General features: G+C 38.7%; 1 protein-coding gene across 1 annotated transcript in view; it reads right to left on the bottom strand.

Annotated features, from left to right (window-relative positions):
• The window catches only part of MORN1 (MORN repeat containing 1), a 104,358-nt gene that overhangs the window by 68,503 nt on the left and 12,366 nt on the right, over positions 1 to 23,489 (bottom strand). The window contains 4 exon segments of the mRNA XM_084651746.1: positions 5,748 to 5,938; positions 7,940 to 8,021; positions 8,024 to 8,050; positions 13,268 to 13,364. Coding sequence (XP_084507872.1) covers positions 5,748 to 5,938; positions 7,940 to 8,021; positions 8,024 to 8,050; positions 13,268 to 13,364 — 397 coding nt within the window.

Genomic DNA, 23,489 nt, shown 5'->3' on the forward strand with positions numbered 1-23,489 from the left:
CATGCATACGTCACTTCCACTAGCGTTACATCAACTGAAATAAACGAACTAGTACTGCTGCTCTGATTCCATTTGGTAATTTGTCTGGTGATATTTTAAACAGCCATTATTAACTTTTCAAAAGGAGCCTTGGAAAACTATTCATATTTCAATGTAAAACTGCTGCTGCTATGACTGATGTTATTATAGGAAAACAAAAACTAAAAACCAAAGAGACTCATTTTTACAAAACGAATTTACTTCTCTAACATCAGGAAATAGCTAGAAATGAATTGGTAAATCTTAGATTGTATACCTTTATAGTTACTAAGGAGACTCTCCAAAGGAATTACATCTAATCCATCTTTGCTAAATTTGGATCTCATTACATTTTTGAAATATGGAAAACCATCCATATTTGAAATAAAACGGTACATATGTGTTACTACTATACAACAGAACCTTTCAGAATTCTATTTCACTGACAGTTCATCAATAGTGGATAGAACTGCATGAATTTTCATTATTGCATTATTACATCCATACTCCAGACTGTGGTGCATTAAAGCCTCAAGGACCTCATAATTTACTCATCAACAGAAGTTATTCTTGAGGCATTTTGAGAGCTCGCCAGCATTTCTCTCAAAACCAGAGATGAAACCTGCTGAGAAGAATGAGAGCATAATCAATTAAATAATGGCCAGGAAAAAAATCTCCATGGCGGAAAGTTGCAAACCTAATAGTCAAATGAACCTTTAGGAAGCATTAATTCAAAATGTAAAAGATGTGCTTTGGCCCCACTTCTTATTACATTCTCAATACCTGTCCATACAACAATGTTGTGTATTATGCCTTATTTATTTTGGGTGAAATTCACAGATAGCACTAAGCCCTCTGCACTAGTTAAGCCCCACATAGGGCTGCACAGGGAAATGCAGGTGAAGCCCCCTACACACAAAGCAAAGAGTCTCCACATCATCATCATCCCCACAAAGACTAACGCAAAAGCCATAATGACGCAGGATAAAGAAGAGGCCATTGGTTTGTGTTTTGATAGATCCAGTGGCTCTCAATATCCATGCAACTAGCTTGCTGGAGCTGCAGCTGATACGCGAATCCACAGCAGCTATGGGAAAGGGTGGATTTCACCTCCTCATCTTCTCCACGCTCCACCTGCATAAAGCCTGAATGGTCAGCCTTTATGCTGGTGTAGTAAGCCCCATTAGAAGATGACGTGATAAAAAGTGTACAAAATAATGAAGATAGAATGTGATCTTCTATTTATCTTCTTGTGTCATAAGACAAGAACAAAAAGACATGCAGTGAAAATGAAGGGAGAGCAAATTCAAAACCAACGAAAGGAAACACTTTTCCACAAAATGTGTAATTAGACTGTTGACCTGACTGCCACAATACATCATGGAGGCCAAGACTGTAGTAGGATTTTAGAAAAGGAATTAGACATTTAGGGTATGTCTGTACTGGAATTAAAACCCCGCAGCTGGCCCATAGCAGCTGACTCAGGCTCATGGGGCTGAGGCTAAGGTGCTGTTCAATTTCAGTGTAGATGTTCAGTATTGGGCTGGAGCCCAAACTCTGGGACTCCCCCACTTTGTGGGGTCCCAGAGCCCAAACACCTACACCACAATTAAAACAGCCCCTTAAGCTCAAGCCCTGCGAGCCAAAGTCAGCTGGCAAGGGCCAACGTTGAGTGTTTAGCTGCAGTGTAGGCATACCCTTATTTGGCTAACAAGAGTAACTCCTGCCCCCCAATCAAACAAAAATAACAAACCCGCCAAGACTTTTGGAAGGGATAACCCCCTCATATTTAAGGGCATAAAGCACCCACTATAGGGTTAGGAGGAACCTTCCTTGGAGTCAGGTTATCCCTAAAACAGCTGGTGCGGTCCACTTTTGGAGACAGGACTGGACAGTGGTCTGATCCAGTCTGGCAATTCCTATGTTCCATTGTAATGAGTGGAACTCTATGCTAGCAGTGCTAATTAGAAATAGCTACTGTCAGGGCAGGTCCTGGGAATTTATTTATTATTATTACCATCTCTGCAGTATGTGGATCCTGCCTTGAGTGAATTCCACTATATGCATCCCAGTCCACTGTTCTCTCCCCCACTTTTTTTAATAAACAAATGGTCTGTCATTGCAGCATTTTTGCACTGGATTTATTTTTAATTAATAAACAAATGCTGATCTGACTTATCTCTTTCATGCTTTTTCTTCCTTCTCTTTCTCCATTGTCTTCACTCCATCTTTTATACTATTTATCTTGGTGTTTCTTCTCTGGATCATTTCTTCCATACTTATTTTTCTATATTGTACAATAATTGTTCCATGTCCTGCTATCACCCTCTTCTTCTGTTGTGTATACTGCCCTTCAATCTCACCCATTGTCCTGCCCTCCTTTCTTTTCTCTTCTTCCTCAGTCTCTTCCCTCCTCTTCCTACTCTCTCTCCATTTTCTCCCCCATCACTAACTCTCTTCCCCTAGTACCTCTCTCTTCTTTCCTGTCTGTCACACTCACAACCCACTCACAAGTTTGTGAAATTACACCAGGGCAGAATGGTCCCATTGTTTGTGTCTCCTTCTGTGCACTCACACAGATTGTACTGCATAGGGTCACATCTAGTAGGTGTTCTTCTGAACCAGAAGAATTAAAAATTCATTTTTCTTTTAAATGAAAGCCAAGATACTGCAAATCCTGATGGGATCACCCAAAATATGCTGGTATATTTATGCTCAATCCAGCTTCTGTCCAAATGAGATCCTCCAATTATGGTTAAAGAGGAATAGAAAAGTGAATTGTTAATTCTGGGTAGTCAGCAGGTAGAAGGATTAGACATAATGAAAGAAAAGGTTAGCTAAGGAAAAAGTAAAAAGTTCCTAGCCCATGCTAATGTCCCTATTGCTCCAGATGGCATAGGAGAATTCTGGGTAAAAGGGAGTATGCCATGCTCTAGAGATCCTCGCTCGTGTAATGCCCATACGAAGGGACCATTACAAACTGGCACAATTAAAGCAGCCCTTGGGCTGTTTCAATTTGAGCTGTGGCGCAAGAGCAGTCCCAGGATGAGGAGGTTAGGGTGGAAAGGTTGCTTAGAGTCACATTTGTCTCTCCCATGCCAGGCATGATAAACTCAGATTCAGTGAAGCTGAGCATTTAGCCCACTCTCTAAAGAAACTGAAATCAGCTGAACTAGATGCAAGACTTCCATCCATTCTAGCTGAAAAGAAAAGTGATGTGTGTTCTGTTGAGAGTGACTAAGGAGTTAAAAAATACAATACTGTTACTATTCACACTTACAAGGATGACCAGGAATCAGTCATCTACCTGACCCTCCCTTTGTGGGAGACAACAGCCTGGATTATGCTTGTTTCAGGAAAGGTGTTAGTTACAAATATTGTAGTGGGAATTTCAACTCCAGCCTCTCTCTGCTTCAATGTCCCATGAAAGGGAAAAAAATATTTTTACCTCTGACCTGAAAATTCACTAATCAAACGCCCTGGATTGAGCCAGCAAGAGTGAGACACATTTGTTTAATAACCCTAATCTTGTGGTGATAATTTAACACTGGTTCATGTGGTAAATAAGGATTCTTCTTCATTATCAATATTCACTTCGGTGAGTTAAAAAGCAAAATGACAAATGACAAAAAAAAAATTGCACAAACAGGTGATTTTTGAAAACACAAGCTGGGGCTATCAAAATAAACCTCTTTGCTACTAAGATAGATGGTGTTTATTTTGTTTTTTCAACTAACTCGTAACTACCACCAGCTTTGTTACTCCATTGACCATATTAAGATGCAAATCATGTATTTACAATGTATCAAGTTATATGGGAGAATTTAATATTACTGTTCACAATAAACTGCCGTGATTAAACTTTGATTCAACTCCCAAGCTTCAGCATTAGGCTCCCATGAATAATTCCAAGAATAATAGGGTGGTAAAGCAATACCAGCATGTTTATAAAGAAAGCGTTAGTTCAATCGTTACTCCCTGTCCTGTAGGAAAACGGAATAATAATCTAAGTACTGAATATATATTTAGGATGAACACACACCTACGACTTACTATGCTATAATTCCTTCAAGGGGTAATGAGATGGACAAGAGGACATTAGGGCATTAGCACAGGACTTAGGAGTTCAAGTCCCTGATCCATCACAGACTTCCTGTGTGACCATGGGCAAGTCACGTAGCCTCTCTGTGCCTCAGTGCCCCATCCATACAATGGAGATAATAGCACTGCCTACCTCACAGGGGTATTGCGAGGATAAATACCATAAAAGCTGTGAAGACACTCAGACACAATGGTAATGGGTTCCATTTAAATACCTTAAATAGAAACCTTACACCCCAAGAACTGTACACGATTTCACCAGCAGACTAATTCAAATTACTGTCCTGTAATTCCACATTTTTCTATTTTAATTTTATTTCATAGACCTAATATTTAAAAACAACATCAACAAGCAACTTTCCCTCTCCCTGTTCTGTGCACTCCCATTCCTCCTAAATTCTGCTGAAATGGATCCCCTTGAAATGCACCCCTTGTGGTGGTATTTGAAGTGCCATCCACAAGAACGAGACACTTTTTTTCTAATTGAATGAAATTGTATGGTTCATACATGCATTCACAGATGGGAGGACACAGCAGTGAACCATTTGTGAAGCTTTTTACATGTGATAACTCATATTTTATTAACACAAGAGTCTGATGTATTAAATGGTCAGGAAAGATAAAGGGAAATCTGACCAACAGAGTTGCCAACTCTGGTGATTTTATCATGAGTCTCAAGATATTTTATGTTTTTCTTAAAGCCCTGCCTCTAAATCTGGGTGATTATGTGAAAATCAAGTAAAGCTTGAAGATGTGGACCTTAATTTCTCAAACCCAGCAGGCAAATAAAAAGATCCCAAATTTACTATTTTTTAAATCTCATTACTTTTGACACATGGGATTGAGAATACTGGACTCTGGTTCCATAGCCTCAAAATAAGCTCCCAGGTTAAAGCTCGTTGGCCACTTCCCAAAAATACACCAGATATTGCAAGCAACAAGGACAAAACTGTGAGGGGAAAGAAATTAAAGATATATTTCTGCTTAAAAGATGTTTCAATTAATTTCAATTAAACTGATTTCAATTAATTAAAAATATCTTAAAGGGGCTAGAGGCTTCAGGATCCAACACCTCCATACTTGCTGAAACTGCCACGTTCACTTTACTCAAGACACTGCACTGGCTGCATTTGAAGTCGCAGCCTCTCGCAGAATAAAAGTTGTTACTAGAGATGGGCTGAACCAGCACCAATGCCTCTGAACGCTGGCGGTGGGAGGGTGGGTCCAAATTCTGGATTCATATTTACATTTCATGGTTTAGGCCCATCTTTCATTCTACCACAGTGAGTGAACTTAGATTGTCTAAGTGATTGTTGCAGCTCCTTTATCTAAATCATTGTGAACCAGTGTGTTTTGACTGAACAAAATAATTGAAGTAGAAGCTTTGGAGAAGGGGTTGTTTTTTATAAAACAGAAATTAAATATTTCTATGAAATTTATTCCATTTATTATAAGAAAGTCAGTGGAAATCACTTCTGCTGTTAAAATGCTTTGAGAGCCACCAATTTGCATTACAAAAGCCATCTCCTTTTTTGGGGGGGGGTTGTTTTACTGCTGTGTAAAGATACTTTTTGTTTCTCAGTTAACTAAACAGCTGAGCAGCTGACTAAACCATTTTCTCTACTCACCATCCTCGTTGCTAGGGGCATCTCCTGTTCCAAGTAGGGTGTCTGATCTGGATTCTGGCTCTATATCTTCCTTAGGGATTGATAAATCAGCCAGTGCAAATCCAGATTTGCCAGATACAGGGACAGCAGCTTTCAGTTCCCAGCTTCCAGACACAGCATCCATCAAAGGATAGTTAATACACTCAAATCCACTGTGAAAGAAAATAGGGTTGACATTTTATTTTGTTTGTGCTGATAGGTTTTAAGATTTTAATAAAATAATCCAGATATAATATGGAATTTACCATCAGGGCCATAAAATATCCAGTGAATGGAAGTTACAGCTGTGTATACATATTGTGATATATATAACATACAGTACTGAGAAACTAGCTGATCTCCCATAATATTAGTCTATCTGATTTGGTCAGCAAACAGTGTAGCCCTAAACCTTTGTACATCAAGTTTATTTGGGTTACTTATCTCGTGTCTGTCAGGTCCAGGTGAACTGGTACACAAAGTCACAATGATGACCTGTCCTGATAATCATCATAAAATGATTGAAACTGAGCAGCTTGAAAGAGAATTTTTACTGTGGATTACATTTCATGTGGTAGAGTGCTGCTGAGAGTAAGGACTTTTAATTGTTTAGTTGATAAAAGATATTGAGCAATATTTTCACCTCTGGTCAGCCATTTCCTTTGAAGGAGAAAAGAGAAATATGTTACTCTACAAAATATGTTGAGCAATATGTTGGCTGGGATTTTCAAGGGAGTTAAGGGTTCATACCACTTCAAATTTCAATGGGAACTGGATGTCAAACTCACATAGGCACTGAAAATCCCAGTCATGAATCCTGATTTAGGATCCTAAATATGCACGCTGATTTTCAAAAGTGCTGAACACTTAGCAGCTCCCATTAACTGTGATGGGAGATACTGGTTGATCTGCACTTTGAAAAATCATACCACTTATTTAGGATCCTAAATTGGGATTTAGAAGCTTAACTTTAAGGCTCTTGTTTTTGAAAATCTTGGCTGTTATATTTTCATAGTTAAGGAATCCCTTGATTGAGCAGCTGTAATTTACCATTAAAAAGAAAAATTCTCTCAGACAAAGGACTCCATGTCGTGTTTTGAAGGAAACATACTTAAACAACCATGGGCAACATTTTCAAAAACATAGCAATGTTAGGGGACTTACTTTTGAAAGAAAGTACAGTACATGCACATGTTTATTGTAAACAATGACCTTTCAGTGGCAACCGTGATTTACCAGTTTTTGACAGACCATTTTAAAAACTGACTTTGGAGAAACAAATTACCCAGTGATCAGAACACAAGCTTGGCTTAAAACAAAACGGTCAAAGGGTAACATTTTCACCGCTGCCTAATTGATTTAGGAGCGTAAGTCCCATTTTCAAAAGTGACTTACAATGGAATTAAGGGTTTGTCTACACAGAAAAGTTTTACCAGTTATATCAGTAGAATTACAGTAGTTAAAATAAGGTGCGACTCTAAACCAATATAGTTATACTGGTATAACTTTGCCTATTTAAATTCACACCTTATTTTAAACGGCCATAACTTTGCCATGCAGACAACCTTTTAGGTTCCTAAGAGCCTAATTTATTTCTGAAAATGGGGCTTAGGCTCATCACTTACTCAATATCTTTTTTCTATCTCACCAGTAATATTTGTAGAATTTAACGTCTGAAAAACAAAATGGCTTCTTTCAAAATACTATATCAAGAAATACTGGCAAAGTAATTCAGATACATAAGGGAAAAAAAAGACAACAGAGATCTACCCCAGGATTCCCACACTCAATGTCAATGAAGATTGCGGTAACGTAAGAGGGAATATAGTCAGAGTTTATGAAAAGAATTAGCCTTATCACCCAGGGCCATGAGCCAAAGGCCACTGAAATCAATAGGATTCCTTCTACTGATTTCAATGAGGTTCCCAGTGCCTTCTGGAAGTCATAGGCTTGGGAGTAAGAGTAGAAACTCATAGAAAGTAAGTGGTGATGGCACAAGAAAAATCCAAGAATCTGGCTTGAACTAGATGATAGGTCAAGTACTGCAAGGGAAAGTCAGCACCGATACACAGGAAAAACACCAATGAGTGACTGCAAGACATTTAGTCACTGCACCTTGTGTATTATTTAAGAGAAAATACTTCATGAAATAGATTTTTCCACACACTACGTACAAAGGGGTTTTCACTGGCTTCCTCTCAACTTCTTCAATTAACTTGAATAAGCTGGTAGAAGAACTTGCTGGAATTTGATGGCCCAGATCTCCAAAAGTCGACCATTCTCATCTTCCCATCAAAAGAGCAACAGGAAAAAGAAAATTAAAATTTCATAACTGTGTAGTAAAAAACTGAAATATTTGTTGCAACTGCGCAATATCATCTTACAAGTTTATGCAAAATTTCAGAATCATCCACCTAGTAAAAACACTCTCATCATACTTGTTAGCAAGGGTGATAATAAAAGCTATTGTTTTGTCCAACAGACTGGTGGTCAGTGGTTTTTAAAAAGAAAAATATATGATGAAGGAAGAAGAAAATATTTTTAAAAATTAAGATTTAAATGTAAGAAAATCTCTAGGAAATCAGGATCTACTTGAGAGAATAATCCAGTGTTATTTTCTTGCTTCTCTTTCATTGAAGCTGTTTCAGTCATGATCTAATAATATGTTTGATTAATACCCCATTAATATTTTTTGCTCATTCACTTCATTTGTTAATCCTTAGCCTTATATTGTTTATTTGGCAATGCACTCAAAATGGTGTGTCCTTCCATCTCTCAGATGCTGAGTTTCTTCTTTCAGTATTGTAGTTTCATTTTGTGATGTGTTGATAATAATTGTAATAAAGTTTTCTTCCGACAGAAAAAAATAGATAGTCTGGTAAAAACTAGGGCCAAATTCTGTGATGGCCTAACTCCATAGAAGTTGAAGCCAAATACGAGTCCACGGGCAAGGTGAGGAAAATTATACTTTCCGTAGTTCAGCATCCAAAGAAAGCAGATTGCAAAAAGTAATGATCAGAGGAACCCCAGCAGTCGCTGAATCCCTTGCAAAATTTCAAAGAAAAGTTAGCAAACATGCTTAATTCTGCAGAGGCCTTAGGTACTCAAAGTTTCCAACCCTCGTGTAGATGAAGCTTGCCAAGAGTCTTCTTTTACTACGCCACGCAAACAACAGAGCTAAAACTGTCATTTGTACTTTCAGTTGGGAGATCACAACCTGAAAGCCAGCTTGTCTTCTCAGCAGGCTGGAACAGTAGTAAAGGCAAATATGGGGAATAAATATTTCAGTTTCCTGGAACATTTTCTATTCAAATTGTGAGAAAAAGAACAAAGACATACTTTAACCTTTCCAGAGGATTCATTTTAAATAACCTCCTCTGATTTGTATTTTTGAAAAGCTGTAGCAAAGCTGTCATATTTTCTGAAATACTTATCTAGATACATTCATTTAACTCCACAATGCTGTGTATAGCCTTGACTTCCACAGAAATAATTTTAAATAGAAGGTTACAAAGACCAAGTGAGTTTTAACTGTCAACAGGAAGGTTTTCTGTTCTGAATACAGAATTTAAATGAATGCATTGATTGTGAAAGGGCATAGATTGACAGCACTAGAAAATGACGTCTTCTCTCTCTCCAAACAACAAGTACAGTACAAACTTTATCCCTTCCAATTTATCCTAACACTGACCTGGAGAGAACCCTTCTAGGGTTGAGAGGAGAGTTTTGTCTCTATTCAATCCCTTATCTTTCTACTAAGACTGTCAACAAAGAGACCAGTTAATGTTCTCTAAATGTGGGACTGAGACCATCAACTCATGTACACAGGCCACAAACAAGCTGTCAGATTCTTATAAATTTTGGTCATTAATGACCTGGATTTAACTGTGAAAAATTGTATCCCATTATTATCTTCTTAACACAACAGGCCCACATTGTAAATGACTTTCCACTTTGAGATTTTGAAATAAGACTAGCAAATTATGTGCATATATAATATTAAGTATGGAATTCAGAAATGAAGTAAAATTCATAAATTTTTAGGGACATTGATAGATCAAAAAAACCTAGCAAACACTTCATTTCTTGAGATGCTACCAATATGATAACATTTCCTATGGCATTGATTACTTACATATAATTGTTTTCTGCAAGTAGGATGTGTGTAGATCCTGTGTATACATGTGTGTACATCTGTACCTTTGGGTCATGTGCAATGACTTCTGTGGCAAGACATCACACACCCCAAAGATTCCACAAACCATTTCATTTTAGGAGGCAGCCACATACCTGAGCGGTTCAAGGCAAAATTATAGGCCTCATAAAAGACCTTGAACAAAAATTATCATAACTGTAAAAGGACATTTTAATTTAATGTCATGTTTTGGTATTTTCATTCTCTATTTATAATTGTGAAACATTTTTATATGGCAGAAAATATCTGTAAACATGTTCTTACATTCAGAAACCTCTCCTCCTTCATTCTGTAGCTGGACATGAAGGGTGATAGCAGACCCTTGGATTACATCAATAACTTACGGGCCCAAAATTACCATCTTCTTTGCTTGAGCTGCAACATTAAATATATTTGAGTTCTTCTCTTATTAGTAGACTTAAAGTGCTCCCCCTCTTTCAAAGAGCCTTTGCTCTGGAGCATCTTTTATGATTTTATCTCCCAAACAGATTGATGAATTGATGGTAGTAGACCTTAGGCATCAATAGCCTTACAAATTGCTTATACTTTTATTCTAGATCTTCTTCTCATTGATGGTTGGTAAAAGATGAGCCATTATTTAAGCAATCCCTTTAGTGGAAATAGGCCTAACAAAATGTGCAGAAACAGGGTGGGGGTGTTTTAGGTGTGTGTGTAATCTAACTCCTATTGAAGTCAACGGGAGTCTCTCTCCATTTGTTTCCATAGGATGTGGATCAGGATCGTAGTGATCAGGAGAGGGATACCTTGATTCCCAACAGCCACAACTTCAGATCCCAGAGAGGTTAATTTAGCACTTCATCCTTCAGAAATAGATGCACTGAGTTCCATTAAATTTACTGTGTGTGATAATTTCAGATGAGAACTTTCAGATTAAATGGTTTTATCTTTTGTCTTAAGTCAAAATTTCCCTTCCACACCTTCACTGAAGTATGCTTTGTACCACTGACTGTATCCTTCCATCACAGAGATTGCTACATTTTACTAATGTTGTTTATATATCAGGTGTGAAAAATTTTGGGGATTATGTGTAAAGTACAATTAGAAAGCAGAGGTATGATTTTTGCACTAGTGAACAAATATGTAGGTGGATCAGATCTCAATCTGCAAACTGGAATGACAGTTGTCTAGGCTCTGTTTTGTTTACAATGCTTGTTACGAGAATGTATCTTAGGGGACAACCCTCCACCAGGAGGGGAATAGGATAGTTGACCTTTGTTGCTCTTTTCTAGCTCTGATTTTTAGCAGTGGATTAACCTTGTCTCAGTTTCAGATTCTTCGAAAAGTGAACAGTATTAATGTCCATTTCACAGAGTCAAGGAATTAAACCAATCCTTTTCCATCTTACATGCGCCCAGGATTACCCTGACTAGAGGTATTAAAATGTATAATTATGTGAAAGGGCCATGTGTACTATTTTTTCCTATCTATACACACAACTAAAAATTTCATCGAAGCTTCTATCATCTCAGGTCTTGATTACTGCAACATCCTTCTCTCTGGCCCTGACAAATGCAACCTTGCCCTGCTCAGATACATTCAGAATGGTGCTGCAAAAATCACTTTCCCACCATGGTGCTTTGATGGTCTCCCCTCTCGTTGCATCCTTCCACTGGCTCTCTCATCTCTTTGGCATCAAACATGAGCTACTTTTCTTCACTTTCAGTGTCCTTCATAGCCTATCCCCACCCTGCCTATCATCTCTCATTCACTACCAAGATGTCAACTCCTGCCTCTGATTGGCACTGTACCAGTTGTCATAATTCACTTGTTAGATTTTCTAACAAGCAGCTTAATGCTTTGTCCCATACCATCTCTCATGTATGGGAGGCACCCCCCATAAGCATCTACAAAACTAACTCATAACTTTTCCAGGATGCCTACAAAAAACTTGACAACATTAGCCTGCCGGTGTGCAGAGGCAATCGTGCTGACCAATACTGCCTCATATTTTCCTTAAACTTCCTCTTCTTCTGTTACCTATGTGTTGCCTCTTATCTTATACTTGGACTGTAAAGTTTTTGGGGCAGGGACTGTCTTTTTGTTCTGTCTTTGTACAGTGCCTAGGACACTGGAGTCTGCTCCATGACTAGGATTCTTAGGCAGTATGGTAATACAAACAATAATAATTCTACAAATTACAGTACCCTCCTTATTCTCTTCCACTAACTGATTTCAGATTTCTTTCATGCTGCCCCCCACACATGGAACATCTTCCCCAAACAGCTCCAATAGGTCACTAAATTTTCCTCTTCAAATCCTCTCTTAAAACCTACTTCTTGTATGATATTTACAACTAATACCAGAAGGGTTGAGGAGCAGTCAAGCATAGATGATGTGTACCTTTGAAAATGCTGAGAAGACAAAGGCTGGATGAGTAATCAAAGGGGATTCCAAGGTGCTGTAACTATGCTTCACATAAGAGATTATTTCCTCTACCCTAGACCTGCTCCCCTTTCCATTGCAAAATGAGTCATGGAGATAATTCTGAAACTCTTTCTAGAGGTCTGACACCATGAGCCATGTGCATCTCCTGTGCCATATCCAGTCTTCAGCTAGAAGAGGAGGTAGTCTGACTCATGGCCTTTGAAAGAGAAAAATCGAGAAATTCTAGGGGTCTTCTCTTCCCAAACAGATCTTCTAATTTCATCTTCCATCCAGCCCTAACATTCTATTAGGTTTTCAGCAAATAAATCCTCTTACATATTGCAACAACCATTTCCAGTTTGGAAACCATGATACATTATGTTATAAAAGCTACCAGAATTTATTGGAAATATAGTACATGATCTTCCAGTTAATTTTTATCTAGGGCGGTTTGTGAAACCATATAGAAAGCAGCTAGGAATATACTGAATAATTAACTGTGGAAGAGATGAATTTCAAGTTGTGACCTCTGCTTTCTGAGCAGGACAATTTAATACTTGTTTTTTTAAACTCATTATATTGTTATTTTTGTGAATAAGGTAATGGCCTTTAACTCCAAAAATGTATGTGTGATTTGCTTTAAAATGAAAAGAACACATTATTCTTCAAAAAAGGTTCCAAAGTAACATTTTATACTTCACTGTGGTTCTACATTTAATTTGAATTAATAGCTTCCCCCCGACACACAAATGTGCCACTCAAACAGCTACCGCTTTCACTCTTATGAACTACATGTTCCAGGCAAACTGAGTGCACAGAGGAGGCTAACACTATAGCCAGATCATATTAATCAACAGAGAGACAGCCAAAGTATTATGTTGAAGTCTTGTTAATAACTGGACAGCATAATGAATGAACGTACCAGCAGGGTAGCCATTGATCCACAGTCCATCATAGATGACACCAGAACAATGAATTTTAGTGCCCTGGCCATTGAACACATCATTTCTCCACTGTCCCTTCAAATAGAAACACATTGATTTCAAATTTGCAACACAGGCTACTTTATATCGAAGGGATTATTCCAGAGGGTTCTCAATAGCAGAGTGGGTGGCCCTCAAGGCTCTTTATAAGTACCCTTCCAACAGTTGTGTGAACATGTTGAATGGGCGACCACACAACAATCAAGGATTACGTGACACTCCACAGTACACCCTCTAAAGAAAAAGAGGAATCAAGTATTTCTTGCCAAAGGTTTGTTACAGTGGGGCGCTATTATCAGAGGTGCTTCTGAGAAGAAATTACACTGCACTTAAATGCAGAGAATGAGTTACCACTTGGCACATGCAGAATGATGCACCATTTCCTATACAGATTGTGAAGAGTGACACCCTTGGACAAATTCAGTCCCAAAGATTTCAATGACTTACACCACTGCTGAATTTGACCCAAGATATATAATATTATACACATAAAGAAAATTGTGTTTGCAAAATCAAGCGCTCAAAAGTTAGGGAATGCCAGAATTGAGCTGCTGTGCAACCATAATTGGGCCCCTGGTGTGAATGCCTTATTATAAAATCTTTAATTGCAAGACCAGATATTATTTTTCCCACAGGACCTTGGTCTCTTTCAGCGACTGGAACCTTGAGAGCCACAGCACAGAGTAACAGTATTAGGTTGTCATCTTCTGTGTGGACCAGCCCTAGATGGGTATGAGAGACAGACACCCTTTTCTAGTGGGTTTCACAGCTATTTGCGGACAACAGAAGAATGGTGAGACATTCATAAGTGGGGGAGCAGGAACTCACACTTGCAACACACAAAGACAACCAAAAGTTCAAGTGTGGGAAGTGAAGTGGTACTTCTATAATATTTGCCAATAGCTATACGTAGCATTAAAAAAAACGAGAAAGTATGTGTTTCAGGCTCTCTCCTGCTCCATGGCACTGACTCCTTAAATTTCACAGGGTGTTAGGAGCTGGAGAATAAAAGTGTTTTAAATTTCTCATGTGATCTCATTTCTGCTATGCTGATCCACTGCAAATTAAAATTTATTTTATGGTAGGTTGTTCAGTTTCTGGCTCTGCTGTATGATAAATGGAGGCTGCACAAAACAATGTGCTTCTATAACTCTAAATTTGTCTAAACCACCTTCAAATTCCAGAGGGATTTAGAGGTTAGAATTCTTCCACTCTTTCCACCTTTAGTAACTAGTATCCAAATTAGAGAACAAGGGCGAGTGAGCACAGGCAGTTAAAAACAGTTCTGCAGAAACATGTTTCTGCAGCAACTCGCTTTATTCTAGTTTTCCCATCATTATTTTAAAGCATTCCATGGAAATAATTTGAAAACGATTTGCTTCAGAGTATAATTGTTAGAAAGCATGGAGTGAAAGTTTCCTGATGGACCGGATGGCAGGCTCTTCTCTTGTCCCATCCTGTTAGCAGGTGCTGAAACCCTGCAGGGCGATGCCAGCTTATTTTTGTTGATTTGTTGGTGGCAGGTGCAACTCATTAACTCCATTTGGGACAGAGAGGTGGGAGTAGCTCTTTGAGCAAAGAACTGGCTTTTAGGACAGAGAAATTTCGGAGGAGAAACTACAGGGATAGTCATTCTTGGAAAGAAAGCTTAAGTTTATATATTTGTTAATATTAGCTGAGTTACCAAGCACTACAGATATCAGAAAGGAAGTACATTTGGACTAAACATGGTCTATGTATATAAACTGTATGTATATTTCTGTATAGAGCAAGGTAAACAAAATGCAGTTATTAGAGCGGTAGTTCTGGGCCTGATTCTGATTCCTTACTCACACCGAGTAACACCTTATTTCACAAGTAGTCCCACTGAAATCAGTGGGACTATTTATGCAGTAAAGTACTATAGAACATGAGTTACAATGTGACCCTTTGCTTTTGTATAACCAGTGCCTCTCTTCATATGGTTAAAATAAGCAGCTCAAAGAAAAGATGTAGCAATCATTTAAAAATGCTGAATATGCCCCACACCAAAAAATATACTTCTTAGCATGACAACACTTAAAATGGTGCTCACACTTCTAACCATTCACTAATACTTAGTATGAAAGATACCATACAGAAGTGAATTCAATCTCTGAAGCGGTACTGGGGAAACCCAGTAACTTCAGCACTGCTATGTTACTTTCAGGAGAGTAAAAGACCATGATTAACAGAAAAGCAAGGAAACAAGTGGCAGCTCAATAATGACACAGGCCTGTGGGAATTTGGCACTGATTCAGATTTAGTGTTTAGCCTTCAGAGGGAAAAATTATTATTATTGCAATATAAATGTATAGAAGAATAAGTCATTTTAATTATAAAAGTGTGTGTGGGGGCGGGGGGGTGAGATAATACTATGCAATGGACTCTTCTGAAAAAATCCCACCATTTCTATCAGCAGTGTAGTTCCACCCAAGGTAGTGATGGTGGTAACTAATGTAATCACACTACAAGCAGGCATTGCCATTTTTGCAATGGTGTCACCTACACCTGGATAACACCGCCATTAAAATGTCGGCCAGCCAGTCACTCCATGCTAGATTAATGTAGCTGCTACCACCAGCAGAGTGGAACTGGTGATAGCAATGGTGGGAAATCTGAAGTTTAAGAGGTTTCACAATAACTAGAAACTAATCGGTTTACTGTGATGTACTGAAATAATAGGAGACTTTTATCTTTCTTTACTACATGCAAGTGTGCCATCGTGATAGGGTGTTTATAGCACACATGCTGGGAAAGAGCTAATATGAGAAACCAATTAACCTTCCTGCTCACACCTGAAGGGTGGGCTAGGCCAAATTAGAGATAGAGCCCAGCTGGGGGAGAACAGGGCTTGTTTCCATAAAGATCTGGGTGAGGCCAGCTGGGGAGAGGGAGTAGAGAGTTCTTCCCTCTGTCTAGTATGCACCCTGAAAGAAGGTTGAGAAAGGCAGCAGAGCAGTCATGCTACTCCAAGGGTAAGCTAGAAGCCTGACTGGAGACTTGGGCCCTGAGGAGACGTAACTGGCTTCAACCCCTAAGAGAGAGAATGAGTGTGCCAGTCCCTGGAGAGTGGTGTTGTTGATGGTATAGGAGCTAGAGACAAGGCATGGGGGACAAACTGAGGTACACATATGAGGAAGAGGTGGACAACTGAGCCCAGCTTGTTTGAAGGCTTGATTTTGTTTACATTTCTTTTGGACTTTGGTAGAGGACTCTGGCCTGGAAAGGGGCATGACTTGGCAAAATGGTCTGGCTGGAAGGCTTGGACAATCTTATGGCTGAAGTAGACCAAAGGATAGTATGGGGACACTGAGACATCCAGGAGGGAGTGTGTTGGGGCAGCAACTTTGCCACAGCCATAGAGTTCTACTGTATATGCCTCTTTTTCCATCAGCTACCAACAAGCAAGATTTTAACACTTACAAAAAAAAAGACAGTGAAAGTAGCAGGATATGTAATTGTTCTTATGGTCCATCATCCTCATCCATAAAAGGTGCCTGCCCACCTTCTACCAATGGTCACAAGTGCTCTCTGTTTGGGTTACTCCCTCTGCTATGTAATTAAGCCATCTCTTTCTTTGAATTTGCCTTCAGCCTCTCTTTGGCACACTTCCTTGTGTCGTCCTCTCTTCCAGATGGCATAAGGATGAGGGATAAGTGTTGCTAAAAGTTGCTTAGCAATGCAACACATGCAAGGTTTGGAAATGCTGACGTTCACAGAAGCGCCATCCACACGTCACGTGTTGATAAGGACAGCCAAGAGCGTGAACAGCCGGAGCCACAGAAGGGCCCTGAGGAAAACAGCCACCAGCCAGCCAGCAAGAGAAGGGAGGAAGAGGCAGAAAAAAAAAAAAAAACCAACCAACCACAAGTTTCCAGATGGGGGCTATATTGTGTGTGGTTTGTTTTTTTTTGTTGCCTTTTCGTTTTAAGTAAAACTCACCATTCATTGATCTCAATAGGTAGCTCTGCTTTTTAATTTTTTCATTAATAATAATAATTTTAAAAATTAATTTAAATAAGGCCATTTTTGGTACCATTTCCATCAGTCAGCGGAGACCAAAAAATAAGCCAAATAGTTCCTGGTTAAGAGTAAATTATCACCAGGGAGGTTATTTCTCAGTTAACTATCAGATGAAGAAGGGCCCTTATCCTACTCAGTCAGTAGTAACCAGAATTACAATCTGATATTTTTATAAAGTTCAAGTTGAATGTATTCACATGAAATCTATTTTAAATGCAAGTAACAAATGTTTGATAAGTAGATAAGAACATTTAGCACCTGTACAGAGTAACATTTCCACAGCACCATGTTATAACATTAATTAATCCTCACAACATCCTTGTGAAAGAGGTATCACCCCCATTTTACAAATAGGGAAACTGAGACATAGAGAGGTTAAGAGATCTGCCCTAGTGCACCACAACTCAGAAATAGCTAGTTCCCATTCAACAAAACTTAAACAATAGCAGAATAATTACAAAAAGCACTAATGCAATCTACTCGGGGCAGTTGAAAGTTATACAACTTCTTCACTGACAGCATATTTTGATTAATGTGCAGATTTCTGTTTTGATCTAGGAATTTTTTTATTTTTGATACTAATTCTTTTCTGCACTGGTGGGTGACGGAAAGGTATCTGCTTATGAATAAAGAAAAGGTGTTTTCAATGAATCTCAAGAAACAAGTACTTTTTTTATTTCAGGAAGCAATTTCCAGTTAATTGATGGTGTTTCCATTTCTAAATGAGTAGCTATTATACTATTATTATAATTAATTTTGGTTACTTCAGTCTCATCTTGTATGCTATTGTCAGTATATTATTTCCATATGACCTAATTTGATTGATAAAAGCCCAAACACCTCCATTATCAAGCTTCAATCCATTGAGACATTTTCATTTGTATAGGAGTTTTCTTATTTAGTCGGCTAATATTACTTTTGTCCTTCAAACAATGACTGAAGGATGCATTGCTTTAAAGGATTCTGTCATTAGGGGCCACGTACCCAACTGGTGTAAATTAGTGGAGCTACATGGAAGTATGCAGAGCTACAGCAATTTATACCAACTGAATATGTGGCCCTTTGTGTTTAGATACTTCATGACTGATTGTACCTATCTTCCTCTCTTGCAAGCTCTGTTTGGCAGAATGTTATAATTTATCCACAACAATTCCTAGACCTACACTCTTAGTGGTAATTGATTAATGACGAAAAGTTTACAACTTTTCATTTTTCCCAGGTGTCAAATAACTGCATATCATCCTGGAAAATTATTTATTATTTAAGTTCAAGTTCTATTAGTCTAATTTACATGATAAAACTGTATGATGTCCATTTACCAAGCAAGACATCAAGGTTTCAAACTGCATTTCACCCTTCCATGAAATAAGGCAATGTACACAATATTCCTTGTATTTAAAAATCAATAACTATGGGCTGGGGGGTAGAGGAAAATACTTCATTGACATCTTCTCTACAGAAATACATGGGACCTGGCAAACTCCCCACCCAGCTCTCAATATAGAAAACATTTTAGTGTCCAAAACTCAATTCCCTTTCCTGAGGTTTTAACTGAAACATCTACTATAAACTTTGTATCTTGAGTTTCCTTCTTAGCTGACTGTTCTAGAGACTTTTCCCTGCAGGAGCACCTGTCTCACACCCTGGCCCCTGTCTGGCTTCAAAGACTCTCCACTGTTTATCTTCCCGAGTTGGAACTAATGAGACCTGACTCCTAGGTTGAGTAAGCAAAACAGCTTGCTTCTCAGGGTAAAATATCCTGTCACAATGCAAAATATTTACTATAAAACCTCATCCTAATCTATTGTATGTTATATACAAATTTGAGTGAACTGAAGGAAGGGGGTGAGGAAAGAGCTTTTCTTGGATTATTGGTCTATATTTTGACATAACTATTATTGGTTACACCCTCCTGTCGTTTTCTTGTGAATATTGCATCAGGCACACGCCTTTGATTGTAACATATGGTCACGGAGCATTAGAGAGAAGTATTAGAGAGACTGAACATTCATATGTTTGGAAAGCGCCTAGCACAGTGTTTGCAGTACCGGAATACAAATAATAATAAAAAGTTATATTCATGAGTGAAGCAATAGCCAGTGATGCCAACAGCAATTTAAATTTTTTTGTTATTTACTTAAAAAAATGCATTGCTACCTTATCACTGCTGACATTACTGATCTAGGTTGTTCTAATTGCACTCATCACTATGTTACCTTAGTGTCAAACTGGGGATGAGTTTTTTACTGTATCTATACGTTCTAAGTTTTCCACAGGTATGTGGTATAAATCAGAACTACTGAAATCTGGTAATTTAAATACCAATTAAACTTAAAGAATCTTCATAATTACTGAGGCTCTTAATCTTCAAAATAGATAATGAAACTCAAATGGATCTTTAGAAAAAAACATTGCAGGTGAAAAAGCCCATAGGGCTAGCCACCTGTTTAGTGTAGTTAGCAGGTGTATCAAACAGCAGGCCTTCCTCTGGGAAAGAAGACAAACTAAACTCAGCCAAAACACACAAAGAAGCAGCAACAGGGACAGAATGGAACACAGCATCTGCTTACTGGGACCTATGCAGCCACCAAAGAAGAGTAACCATAGGTAGGAAACACTTTTCATGTGGAAAAATAAATGTTTTAGTTCATTAATACATATGAAGTTTGCATGGATTTCATTATATTGTTTTCCAATCTCAACTGTATCCACACATTCACATGTTCAAATTGAAATCATAAGAATATAGGTCAATGATGGGAATTTTTATGCCTTGAAACTTTCAATGCTCTACTCTCGTTATAGATTCTTCAGTACTCCAGTTTAGATCCCAAGCTCTTACCTCTTGGCAACATTCCTCCCCCAGCGTGAAATTAGTTTTTTATGGTTATGCAGATGATAACCTGAGTTATTTTGCCATTAACAGCTTCCCCCATTAGCGTAGTCTTAACTACTGCTTGTTCACCTGCTGTTCAATCAAACTGTTGGCTGAGATAAACATTTTTGAAAAATCAAAATATGCTATCAGCGGATTGACCCAACCTGCTTACTAATTTCTCTCCTTCCAAGGGTTGTCCTAAAAGGAAATCCAGCTGTTGTGTTATTACAGATCAAAAACGCAGAGCACAGACACACCAAAGTAACATCCGTGCCCTTATTCAATCTGTTCTTTGACACCTCAAAAATACTGCCATGTAGAAGTACTTTCTTTTGGGTTGAAAGATCGAAATATTTGTCCATGCCCTTATTTCCCTAAATTGGTTATTTTATGACTTTGCTGATTTGGCTTCTTAGATCCACTCTCCACTCAGCTTCTTCAAAACATTGTCCCAATAAGGACTATAACCTTTCAAAAGCAACCTAGAAAGCTGTACCCACTATCTTGCACATGCTTTTTTCATGAGTAAAGCTGTCGTGTGCAAATTGGGTAAAGTCCTAGCTAACTTACAACAAATAAAGCTTGTGTACATAAGAGTTTTGAATGCCCAAAGACTAAGCCAAGAAAATGTACATGCACAAGCTTTCATGGGCAAAACAAGAGGGATGAGATTCCCTGTGCTTGATACAGATAACAAGATTTGTTCTAGCATCATGACTGGTTTTGAATCTTTTCATCGTCAGTACACAATCTCTGATTAGGTTTTGCAAATTGTATTGCTCATTTTTTACAATTCACACCTTGTTGAACTCTTCTATTTTTAAGTGTGTATTCAGCATAGCAAGAGCTGAGCTGTTATTGTATTATGAGTATCTTTAAACTAAAAAGAAAAGGAGGACTTGTGGCACCTTCGAGACTAACAAATTTATTGGAGCATAAGCTTTCGTGAGCTACAGCTCACTGCATCGGATGAGTCTGAATGCATCCGATGAAGTGAGCTGTAGCTCACGAAAGCTTATGCTCCAATAAATTGGTTAGTCTCTAAGGTGCCACAAGTCCTCCTTTTCTTTTTGCGAATACAGACTAACACAGCTGCTACTCTGAAACCTATCTTTAAACTGTTGGGGCAGGGCCTGCCTTTAGATATCTCAACATTTTGAGAGTAAATTTGATGTAAAGTTCTTCATTTCTTGCTTCCAGCAGCAATTGAAAAACCTAATCTTCAGATATTTTTGCATCTGCTTTCCTAAATTATCTTAACCATATTGTTGGCAGTTTTCTTCCTGGAAGGCATTAAAATACATGTATAAGAGGTGCTACATACATAAATATGACTAATTGATATAAGAATATTCAACCCCCATAATTTTAATGTAAATAACTATAACACAAACTAATTTTGTATTAATAACTGACTAAAATATTAAACAGTGGAAAAATATTTGCTGCAGATTTTCTATACACCTTCAACAGAATCTGTCATAGGATAATTTGTTAAAGCAATTTAGACAAGAGATTTTCTTCACATGCCTAATTGAATGTTCATCTCTAGTTTGCCTAGCCCAAAAAGCTTAGTTGTAATGTGGAATGAACAGGATGGTGGGGTTAAAGGAGAAGGGAAAAAATTAGATAAACCTCAGGGTTTAACAAATGGTACTGTAAGATGTGCAGAGGTGCTTCTAGCTGGGATAGCTCCTATTGACTGCCAGTAGGGAAATTCTTTTCAGCTTGCCTGGAAGTGCCACTTAATATAAATCATAAGGGTCACTGAGTTGAAATGTGACTTGGTAACATTCAAGATGTACCCACATAAGATCTACAAAGTGGGTGGTGTATTCTGCTAGTTGTTTACATCAGCACTAAAGTCTAGCCACCAGCTGACAAGAGGCAAGAGATAGAAAGGATCCTCTCATCTCTCTAAGGTCACGATGGGTAGTCTTAAAATCTATCGTCTGTCTATTTTTTCCAAGTTGGAATGGAAGAGACAATGCCCACTGTAAACTTGGATGTGAAATGAAATGCCGAAGCCAAAGACGACGGATAAGTGTGGGTCCACTAAGGTACGTAGGCCTAAGTCCCATTTTTAGGCACCGGTCTGATCCACAAAACTCCCCTAATGCTGCAAGTGCCTAAACTCACTTGGTGCCTAGGTTTTATCCCTCTGGGAATCTGTACTGCAGCCTCACTCTTGGCAGCTGGATACCTATCTCCTGTCTGAGCATGTGTGCTGCTGCCTCATGATAGGCATCTGACTGCCTATCTCCTGCCTACATTCCAGAGTGATTCGCAAACTGATAGAAAGGAGTTCAGCTGCCCAAGTCACACATGGGCACCCAGTCTGGGAGGCAGCCTCTGAGCGTGCCTACTGCATCAGGCCCCTCAGGCATGTTCACACAGAACTGCCCAGGGAGTGTGAGGCTTCATCAGTCTCTCCTACTGAAGTTGTTACAATTTAATCCTCAATTATTTGGGTCAGAGATGGTATTAGAATGACTCTATAAACTAGTGGGTAGGGCACTCATCTGAGAGGTAACAGACCCTTGTTCAAATCCCTTCTCTCCCTCAGGAGGGAGGGATGCGAACTAGGGGTTTCCCACAGCCTGGGCAAGTATTCTATCCACTAGACTAAATGTTATACGGGAGCTTCTGCCCCTATTCTGCCATAATTGTCAATCCCTGCACACAACTTAGGTGGCTGAGTGCCTATCATCTCTCAGTTTCTGGATCACTAGCAAAGCTAGGGGCCTTCATGCAGTTTGGATTCAGGCATATATCTCCTATGCAGCGTCTCCCACGAGCTAGTTTAGGTGGCTTCTCACTTAGCATGCTAGCTTTGATGACTGCAGTCTAAGGTACCTATCTCCCCATTCATTGTAGGGAGTCTAGGTCTCTAATTTAGGCTTTGTGGATTGCAGTGTTGTTCCTGTGATTTTTCTAGGCACCATGACACTCAATGTTGCAATGGCTAAATCCCTTCATTGATCCCACCTTAAATGCCAGAGGCAGCTAGGGACGTTTCTTTTACTATCCTGCATAGGAATGAGGCTTTAGGAGCAGTGTGTGGAAAGAAATTCAACTTGCAACTGTGGAAAGATTTGACCATCTGATTGAGCTGTAAGGTCTATATCACGAGGATGACTTGGACAAGGCTTCTGGAAGACTGAGCAACTCATTCTTAATAACAAGACAATGTTATAGTTAACAGTGGAAGAAGTTAAACCCTCATAGTAAACATGACT

The sequence above is a fragment of the Lepidochelys olivacea genome (assembly GCF_965140295.1).
Source record: "Lepidochelys olivacea isolate rLepOli2 genome assembly, chromosome: 18".
NCBI lineage: Eukaryota > Metazoa > Chordata > Testudines > Cheloniidae > Lepidochelys > Lepidochelys olivacea.